This window comes from Polistes fuscatus, unplaced genomic scaffold (assembly GCF_010416935.1).
Source record: "Polistes fuscatus isolate 324 unplaced genomic scaffold, CU_Pfus_HIC Scaffold24, whole genome shotgun sequence".
Lineage (NCBI taxonomy): Eukaryota > Metazoa > Arthropoda > Insecta > Hymenoptera > Vespidae > Polistes > Polistes fuscatus.
Window position 1 is genome coordinate 2,102,580 of NW_025113101.1, and position 10,917 is coordinate 2,113,496.

The window sequence follows — 10,917 nt, forward strand, 5'->3', positions numbered from 1 at the left end:
TCTCACGTTTATTTTATTTTTTAATTAGAAATTAGAATAAATTTCTCCATTTTTTCGTGCTCGTGAATACGTAGAAAATAATATTCTAATGCAACATATGTCTTATTACAAATTCAATGGAAAATGTAGCATACAACGAGAGGATAAAAATAAAGAGAACAAAAATATATATATACATATATGCAGATATAGAATAGGTATATAAATAATTCCATGTTTGTGGTTTTGTCTTTTTAACAGCGTGAGTCTGTTTTTAATCTATTTCTTTCTATTCTTTACCACAAATTCGATATCGACTACTTTCTCTCTACATATTCCATCTCTCTCTCTCTCTCTCTCTCAGTCTTTTTCTCTAATTTTTTACAGGATACAATCCATTCTCTGTATATCGATTTTCTTTCCCGACTTTAAACCAGAGGGGAAAAAAAGAAGAAAAAAAAAAAAGAATAGATTTTACTATTTTTTTTTTTTTTTTATAACGTTCAAACCATTTCGATATTCAACTTTGATATTCAACTTTGATACTCGTGGTTGGTGTTACCCAAAAATTCCAGCCAATCGTGTTTTAAAGGTCTCCTGTATTCACTTTCAAACGTTTTCATAGGAAAATTAAAACGATACCGAGTATCACATATATACTTCTTCATATCGCACGAATTTAAACCACAAAAAAAAAAGAAGTAAAAAAGAAAAGAAGAAAAAAAAAATATATATGATACGGAGAAAAAGAATATTTTATATTTTAATTCAATACTATAAGGTTTTTTAATTTCGATGGGAACGATGAATCAATGATGAAAAAGAAATTATATTTTTTATAAATAGATATGTTTAGACGAGATTGTGTATGAATAATATTGTTGTCGAAACAATTCTTTTTTTTTTTTTTTTTCATACGTTAGTTTACTTTACTTTGTTATTATAAGTTTTAAACTTTTTACAAGAGAATGCCGAGCTAGCGTAAAACGAGTGAGTAAGCGTATATTTCACTATGGAATTCGTTTTATCTATTTTAAAATATAATCTCACGTAAACATTTCAAAAATCTTATTGAAATAATATTCATATTGTTCAACGTTTTCGTATTTTTCTATTTTCTTGTTTGTTCGTTTGTTTTTGATAGAATAATAGATAAATAAATCTAAACGAATGTCAGTAAATTATTTTGCAGTTGCACGAATGAAATAAAAACAATATTTAATATAATATTTATAATTCTATAATTTGATATCAAGAATATTCAAATAAAGATAGAGTATTGTTATTTGGAGACATTTTTTTTAACGCGTAAACGTAAATGGCATTTTGTAGGAAAATAGAAAAATATAATACAACTATGGAAAAACTTTGTAAGTTAATATCTCAGAAAGTTACTGTTTGTCACGTATCAGATTTTTGTATGCAACCAAAGAATTTCATCTGTCACTATGATACGCTAAAATAGAGATGAAAAAATACACACGTATACGAACACGTAAGAGAGAATCCTGTAGCAAAAGTTACGAGTAAGATAAATCAAATAAACATCTTAGTTAATAAAAAAATGAATATTTATTCAATCGAAAAAATGATAAAGTTCATCGTTTTCATCGAATACGTTCTTGATAAAATAAATATCAATAATATAACTACACGATAACCAATATTTATTTTATTTTGGTATGTAGTCAAACAAACAGGAATATTTTTCTACGTTTTTTTTTTTGTTTTTATAGAAAACCATCGGACCGACCTCGATAATTACGATGACAACCATATTCAATCCCGGTTAAACTACTACATGCATAGGATACTTCGACATGTTCTTTCGTATCGAACGAAAAAAAGCTTCAAATAGACGAGAAAACACTGCACAGATCAACGTGAGTTTGATTTTTGATTTGTACCCGTATCTATTATAAATAATTAGCAAAATAATGATCTTAGTTTAATAACGTTGAAATTAATTTCTTTATGAAAAATAAACTCTTGTTAATTGAAATGAAAAAAATTAGGAAATCCAGAAAAATGAATAATAATAATAATAATAATAATATAAAAGAAATGAAAAAATTCAATTAGTGTTCGGTTGAATTTGAAAAACTCGATGATATTATTCGTATTAAAATATTGTTTAACGTTGCTTTAATCGGTTGCGTGACGTAACATGCAGGTAACGAGAAGAAATACGAAGATGTTGAAGCAAACTCATGCTATTCCTTTCGAGCGGAAAATATTTCAAAAGAAATGGGGGAATAGCGATTAAAAAACGCCAGGATGAAGATGAATCGATCGAGGAAAAAGATGCAACGAACCGATTATTAAGGTATTTCTTGGAGCATTTTTTTCCTTTTCTTTCCTTTTCTTTTTTTTCTGTCATCGATAAAGTAGTCAAATTTAAAGTATTAATATTCATTCATTTTTGTCGATTCAATCGATAAACCTATGTCGATATTTTTCGATAAATCAAATGCAGATTACATGCAATATTGTTGATCATAAAATATTATTAAAAGTAATAACATATTTAACGTTATTTACATCAACAATTAATAAATTAATGAACGATATTTAATTTAGGTGCACACACCTATTATTACAATTATTTACGTTGCTTCATTCCGATTATTATTTTATTTAATTATATTAATGTTATTTTTAAATGAGATGAATAATTTGGAAAGTATTGTTATGCGTATTATTAATAATATTTTTCGGTGCACTTGTTAATCAAATTATTAACATTGCATCGAGATATAATTTGATTATTTTATTTAATTATACTCATAGATATTTCTCATGAAATGAATAATTTTGAAAGTTCGAGGAACGAGCGATTATTAATATTTAATTGCGTTATTTACATGAATGATATTAATTATTAATATTAATATTATTAATGAATAAAATCGTTTGTTAAGATTAGGTGCACCAATGAAAAGTGTCATCCGTCCTTGTTCGAATCGCAACGTGCCTTACTTTCGACCATCACCAATCCGGTCACGAGATGATTCACTTTGCGAAAAGCAGCCTGTTTAAGTTTAATTATTATTATTTTTTTCCCTTTTTTTCTTTTGGTTTAAACACCTTTCGAAACCACCTTGAAGAAGAAGAAGAAGAAAAAAGAATTTCAATAATAACAACGGACAAGGGAAAGGAATGTGATTGCTGTTCTAAGTTTACATTGATTATGCTAAACGTTGCATCGTTTTGCATTTGAGTGAGTATTTAATAAATAATAAATATGTGTTCGTCGTTTTATTTAATAAGATTAATTTTAGAAGAATTTTGTGATATCATTTATAACGATTTGCGATTAAGTATCACGGTAATAATAAAAAACAAAATAGTTTATTAAAAAATATACAAATGTTCGATACGCGAACGAAAAAAGAATACTGAACGAGTAGAAAATTAATGGCGGAATTTTAATTGTTTATTATATGATTGTAATAATCTTCGAGATGAATAAGTATACTTTAGGTAATTATTTGTTTCTTTTTTATTTAAATGTGAAATGAAAAAAGATTTTCAAGATACGATAATTATAATCGTGTGCGATGAGATTCGATTATTGTATTTTATGATATCATTTTATGATATATTTTACGATAGGATGGAACTGATGATTTGGTTGTTGACAAAAATGAATGCCAATTTTCGTGAGATATGTTTGATATTCTTGGTTGTTTTATGAATAATCGACCAGGAATCAAACATATTATTACGACGTTTGGTTCGAACTACATATGTCATATTACTCAGAGGTAATGTTATCGTATTTGTGTATTATACCATATTTACGTATGAATTATATTCGGGTTTGGCCAATAATTTAATGTTGAAATTTTTGAAATATTTGAAAAGAAGAAAAAGAAAAAGATTTCCAGTAAAACTATACTCAATAATAAAATTATATTTTCTTAAATATAATTCAACAAATATTTCTCTCTCTCCATAGAAAATTATTCTCTATTTAATTAAACAAGATTATTGTGTATTATTGGATATATAAAATTGTTAACAATTTTGCGCAATACGAAAAATAAATATTAATATAATCGTATTTATTTTACAATACATAAAGATATACAAATTTTGATATAAATTTATTGACCAATCTAAAGGGATCAGAAATTATTTGTACCATTATTATCCGACAGATAATGATATTATTATAAATTTATCTGAATTTGACAGATATCAAGAGGAAAAAAAGGAATGTATCGATGAATAAAACCTTCTATACTCTATTGTTCCTACGTAATGGGGGAATTCAACACGAACGCATCGAAGAATCGAAGAATTTACGATGGATGAATGATATCGAAAGGTTTTTTTTCTCTATGGTATTCAAGATGATTAATTTGACTATGCGATCACGTTACCAGTCCCCTTTCCTCTCAATTCCCCATAGTACCCAACCGATAGTTATTCCATATAAACTGTCGATGGACACTACTCTATTAATTTTTCTTAACGTTAACAAATTTTTCCGTCTAAACAAATTGTCTTTGATATATTTTCCTGCTATAATAACATAAAAAAGTTTAATTACAAATATGATAAAGTATTATCCGAAAATGTAAAACGAATTTTAAATTCGGATAAGATGAATTTTCTATCGAACACACACACACACATGTCAAAATTTATTATCAAAGACACATTTTATACAAAACACGCACACGTTACATTGTCAATTGTCGATTTAATTTTGTCCTATTCTTTTTTTCGTATTTTAAACAACGTTTTCTTTTTCTCATCGATGATCACGATACACGGTCAATTTTAATTAAAGAAACAATTTTCAACGTTTATAAAAGCGTTATATACGTATGAACAACTTTTGATTTACAAGTACAGGCAGTATGTAACAAAAAAAGAAAAAGAATAATATTCTAAAGAAAGAAAAAGAAGAAAAAAAAAACGTAATACTCTCTAATGGTGTGCCATGATGTTCGAGAGATATTTAAAAAAAAACATTTCTAACAAATTTACGCGTATATTTTATTTGATACTTGTTATACATCTTTCTGCAAAGTGTCCTTAGATAGAAATAATACGTGCTTTCGATTTTAGCCTTATTACTAGTAATAAGATAGTCTAATTAAAATAGGATTAGTGCTTTTTTATATAAAGAAAAAAAGAGAGAGAGAGAGAAAGTGAAGGAGGGTTTATAAATAAACCAAAAAAAAATATATATATAAATATATTTTTATTTTAAGATTATGTAATTTTGTTCTTTAGCATACACCGATATTAACGTGTAACATTACGTGTGTAACATTAACACGTTCGCTGATAGTTAAACAATTTAAATGAGTTGTAAAAAAAAAAGAAAAAATAGATAAACAATTCATTCACGTCCGCGAACGTGTTAAAAACATAATAATAGTGATAGAATATTTTTAAGAACACAATAATGGTGCTAAGAAATATTGTAAATTTTATTTAGAAAAAAGACAAAAATATTCTTTTCTTTCCTACCAATTTATATTCGAATATAATGTGATGAAAAATATTCCGGTGCTATTATTCGAATAGTAATTTATTAAATAACGATGTTGGTCGTTAGAAATTATTCATGTAATGATTAGGCCAATTTAAAGAAGAAGAAGAAGATAAAAAGCGTTACGATATTTTATACAATGCTCGATGATTCCCTTTTTTTAAAACATTTATACAAAAGAAAAATTATAAAACGAAATATTGTGTATGACGGTTACGTAATAAAATATTAAATTACCAGCAGTTATGCGTATAAAAGAAATGTTTGCGTCTCGTACGTTTTCTAATTTTGTGTGTGTGTGTGTGTGCATGCTCAATATTTTTCTTTATTGAAGATTAGAACCTCGTGTATTAACATAAGATAGGAGAGAAGGGTATGGTTCATGCTGTGAGACCCAAGGCTCCAGGTCTGACTTTTATCAAACCCTCGTCTTTCCAACGCCATTCTTTTTCTCCCCGGTTTATTTTTTTTCACGACAATGTGTACCTAAAAGATTTTCCCTTCTATCGCTAACAAAAAGCATTCCATTGGAAATTCTTGGAACCTTTGGGTCATCCGGTATACAACTGACTGATTTTTTTTTTTTTCAAATCTATGAACCAATCAGTTTCGTAGACGTCAGTGTTCCTATCCAATAAGGAGGAATTTTGGTATCTTTTTTAAAAAGAAAGGCTATGAGAAAGAATAAATGTGGTATGAAAAGTGGGGGGAGGGTTGAAATGGAAAGAGAAGAAAAATCTGGAAAGCAGAAACGACAGCCACGTTTATTCAGTCGAAACTTGAGTTAGTTAGTTAGTTGGGAATAGTCTTTGCTAACGTTTACAATTTTTCTCCTCGAATTTTGAAATAATTTTGTTCATTTATTCGTCTATCATCTGTACGAACTACGATTGAAAAAACATCACGTCTTTTTTGGGAAGGGTAAGTGATTGAATTATTTTCTTCTTTTTTTGTTGTTTTGTATTTTAAATGCATTATTAGAATCGTTTATAATTTAAAACGATCTTCTATTAAAATTATTTGTCTATTCGACTATAAACTACCGATGAAAATTATTAGAAAGTTATGTTTACCGATTGCTTTATTTTTTCATATATATATATGAAAAAAAAAATATAGAAATAGATAAGTTTTCCTCTATGGGTTTTCCACCATAGATTTTTATTTATTTTCTCGACCATCCCTAACGCGATATCGCTTATCTCAAAAACTAAACAAACCATAAAAGGAAGTAATACTATCGCACGTTTCGTTTGGGTATCCGAAGAAGAAGAAATTGATGTATGATTGAAAAAAAAAAGAAAAAAAAAGAAAAAGAGAAAAAAAATCATTTCAGCTTAAACATCTCATAATAATAATATAAATTTGAATATTTAAAATATATCAAATAAAAATCTTATTCGGTGTGAGGAGGAGGGGTAGATAGGAACGTCTAAAAAAAACTATTTCAACGTATCGAAACTACCCCTACGAAATTATATTAATATATAATTGAAAAAAATAAATATTTCAAATTTTATTTGATATTAATATTAAAAATAGGTACGTTTAATCTCGGTGATATTAATTCATCCTTATTATAGTAATCGTCCATTAATGATAGAAGCTGAACGATTTGAAAGTACGAAGTTCAAGAGAACGATGATACGGTCTCTTTACATTTTACCATTTCGTTTGTTATCTCGTTTATGCTTGAACCATCATTATCACAGAGCAAGCTGAGCCGATAACAACTCAACCAAGAATTAATGCTGAGAAAGTGCTGCCACTTAAAGTGCCGTTACTTGTACATACGTCCGTTAGTCTTCTTCGGTCCTTCAATCCGGCTTGCCAACGTACTCTTCTCTTTTATAATATGTATGTATATCACAACATAAATATATTAATATATATTGGATAGTGTATATAGAATTTCAAATTCGTTAATAGAATTGAATTTTTTTTTTCTCTACAATTTATTTATTACTTTAATATCGGATCCATACATTTTTATAGTTTTTCTATTTTATTTTGTTGTTTTCTTTTTAGTTTTTATTAATTATTTAATTGTTTTTCTTTTTCTAATTTTTCTAAATACGAATTTGTAATGAAATATTTATTTGGTTGATCTCTATAAAGACGTAACATGTAATATAAGAAATATGAAAATGTTTCGTTTATTTAAATTGAGGATATTTAATAGCGGTTAATATTATTATTAGTATTATCGTTGTTGTTTGTTTTTATAGAGAATATTATTAAATATTAAATACTAAATAATTTTGTGTTCATAATAAATATGGAATTTAGATTTGTTTAATATTTAAATTGCACAATATTTCGAAATGTTATTTTATCCATTGAATGGTCAGCCAGATATATTTATATATAAGACATTAATATTTGTTTTACGTAAAACTGTATTTTATTGAAATGTATGCATTTTGAATTTACGAAATTGAATATACCGACGTGCGACAGTAATATTTCACGCAACAAGTGAATCGTTTTAGCTATTTCTATAGGATATAATTCAGAAGGGATGTTTAAGGGTATGACCATAGAAAACCGTTTGATCGAAAATTATAGCGTTACAGTATTTCTCTCTCTCTTTCTCTCTTTTTCATATAATCGATATAATATATATATTTTTTTTCGATCATTTTTCATTGAAATTTATACAAGCATCGGTAGATATAAATTTTCATTCCAAATATTTTTCCAACTCGAAAATGATGATACGTACCTGAACTAGAGATTACTTTTTAATTATATTTTCCATTAAATTTATTTAACAATATATAACGAACCGTGATATATTTATGAGATTGAAATATATATTTTAAATAAATTTATAATTCGAACGTCTCAATCTGATCATCGTATTACTCGTTTAAAAATACGCGTGTGTGTGTTTTCCAATAGAGAATTGTTTTTTAGAATTGTATGATCGATAATTGTCACTAAATACGTTTTACAATTAATGAAATTGTTTTCAACAAAATAATTACACGCACAGCAATAATTCAATTTACTTTTATTTCATCTTTTCATAATATAAAAATGATTAATTTAAAAAAATTAATAGATAAATATATTTAAGGATACATTTTGAAATAATTATAATATATATATATATATCTGTAAAAAAGATATATAAAATACATATCGAAGAGGTTTTACATATTTACTAGATACTTACACACGTAAAAGTAAAAAGCCGGTCGCGAATCGTATGCTTTTTTCTCTCTCTCTCGTGAAAACATGTTTGACCGCATAATTATTGCGACTGTCTTATTTTACTTTGCGAGACGTAGTTCACCGTATTATTTCTTGGTGCCGGTTTTCAGTAGAATTCTGACGAAAGTTTCGTGACGACCTAAAGAAAGAAGAAGAAATATGGATGCAATGAAGACAGGCTGGTTCAGCGAGATAAACGACTTCTGGCCTGGTGTCTCATTGTCCCTCGAAGTTGAAAATACGTTACATCAAGGAAGATCGCAATATCAGGACGTTTTGGTGCTGCAAACGTTAGTGAATAATATTATTCACATTTTCGATAATTCCTATCAAGCAAATTCTAATTATTTTCTTGCATAAACAATTAGTAGATCTATTCTTACAATTGGATATATTTGGGATACTATTTGCATGATTTTATTTTCATCAGTTTAATTCTATCAATTAGTTTTAGAATTCAAACAAATTTTTAATTATATATTCTATTATATTGTTAGGAACAATAAATTCATTATGGTAGATTCTAAAGATTTAATTTACCATTTTTTTTTCTAAATAATATTCATCATTAAATTATAATTTTTCTTCGTATCGATATTTAAAGCTGCAATCATTTTATAAACGAACCATTGAATAAATTCTTTAGGAATATGTTTAACAATTAAAGTACCATATCATCGAAATTGTATTCATTTTATTGACGTTTCAAATAATAACAATTATCATTTCATTGATACAGAAAAAGTTATGGGAAAGCTCTGATACTCGATGGTATAATTCAGTGTACGGAAAAGGATGAATTCGCTTATCAAGAGATGATAACGTATGTTCCATTGTGTAGTCACCCTGATCCGAAGAACGTGAGTTTACAATTGTGTTCTAATACTCCTCGTTCATTAATTTCGTAAATTAAGGTATGAACATTTTGTAAATAGGTTTTAATAGTTGGCGGCGGTGATGGTGGAGTTGCACGCGAAGTTGCCAAACATCCGGGTGTTGAACGAATAGTACAAATCGAGATTGACTCTATGGTAATTGAAGTATCGAAAAAGTATTTGCCATTTATGGGGGTTGGACTGGAACATCCTAAACTTACGTTAAACGTAGGAGACGGGTTTGAATTTATGAAGCAACATACAAAAGAATTCGACGTTATTATTACGGACAGTAGCGATCCAATTGGTATGAACAATTTTAAACATTATAATACCTTTTACTTGTTATTATTATTATTATTATTATTATTATTATTATTTCTATATATTATATACAATACAAAAGTATTAATATTATTATATATATATAGTTTTCTATAATGTTTATAAAAAAATTGAAATATATATTTGTAGGTCCAGCAGAGTGCCTTTTTCAAGAATCCTACTTTAATTTAATGAAAACAGCATTGAGACCCGGTGGTATAGTTTGTAGTCAAGCAGGTACCGCATGGATGAATTTGGATCACGTAGTTCAAACTTTTAAACATTGCAAATCTGCCTTCTCAGTAGTAGATTATTGTATCGCTTCAGTACCATCTTATCCAACAGGACAAATTGGTTTTGTATTAGGTGGACTTGGTACAGTACGTATTTGTATATATATACGTTCATATAAAATATCTTGCTTTTTAAAATACTTCCAAACAATTTTCGGGAGTTGTACAATTTATGAAGAAATATTGTTTCTTCTTTTAGGAAACGAATTTCAAAGTACCAACGAGGATATTTGATGACGAAGAATTAGATAAAATGAATTTAAGGTATTACAGTTCCGAAATACACAAATCGGCATTCGTATTACCCAGGTTTGTCGAGAAAGCTTTAAAACCGTACAGGACGACGACGTGAATACGATATTATTTTTTAATTGACCTTTCTTTTTATGTTTTTAAGCGAATTAATTTCTCACTTTTCTTATAATTTGTTTTTCGATTTGATTTTAAATCTTCGAAAGATATGTTTCTATTTGTTTTTGTCAATATCGATAATTGCAATACAGTAACTGGAAAAGAGAAAACAAAAAACAAACGTATCAAACGAATTTTATAAATTAAATTTATAAGAAAATGAAAGAAAAAAAACAAAAAACAAATTAACTATCAATAAATTTCTTCGTCTAAAATTGACAAAGCAGTCTGAAGAATGGTTAAAGTTTTATTTTTTTTGTTTCTATAATCGAAACTTAATCTCCCTTAATTCTCATTTATTAAA

At 27.2% G+C, this 10,917-nt stretch overlaps 1 protein-coding gene across 1 annotated transcript in view; it reads left to right on the forward strand.

Moving 5' to 3' along the window:
* The window catches only part of LOC122518299 (spermidine synthase), a 33,627-nt gene extending 22,781 nt beyond the window's left edge, over positions 1-10,846 (forward strand). Inside the window, exons 3-11 of the mRNA XM_043637168.1 lie at positions 1,716-1,862; positions 2,153-2,305; positions 2,906-3,199; positions 4,180-4,328; positions 8,824-9,000; positions 9,450-9,570; positions 9,646-9,892; positions 10,060-10,289; positions 10,402-10,846. Of these exons, the coding sequence (XP_043493103.1) occupies positions 8,870-9,000; positions 9,450-9,570; positions 9,646-9,892; positions 10,060-10,289; positions 10,402-10,554 (882 nt within the window). The 5' untranslated portion in view covers positions 1,716-1,862; positions 2,153-2,305; positions 2,906-3,199; positions 4,180-4,328; positions 8,824-8,869 and the 3' untranslated portion in view covers positions 10,555-10,846. The remainder of the gene's footprint in view (positions 1-1,715; positions 1,863-2,152; positions 2,306-2,905; positions 3,200-4,179; positions 4,329-8,823; positions 9,001-9,449; positions 9,571-9,645; positions 9,893-10,059; positions 10,290-10,401) is intronic.
* Positions 10,847-10,917: the final 71 nt, after the last annotated feature.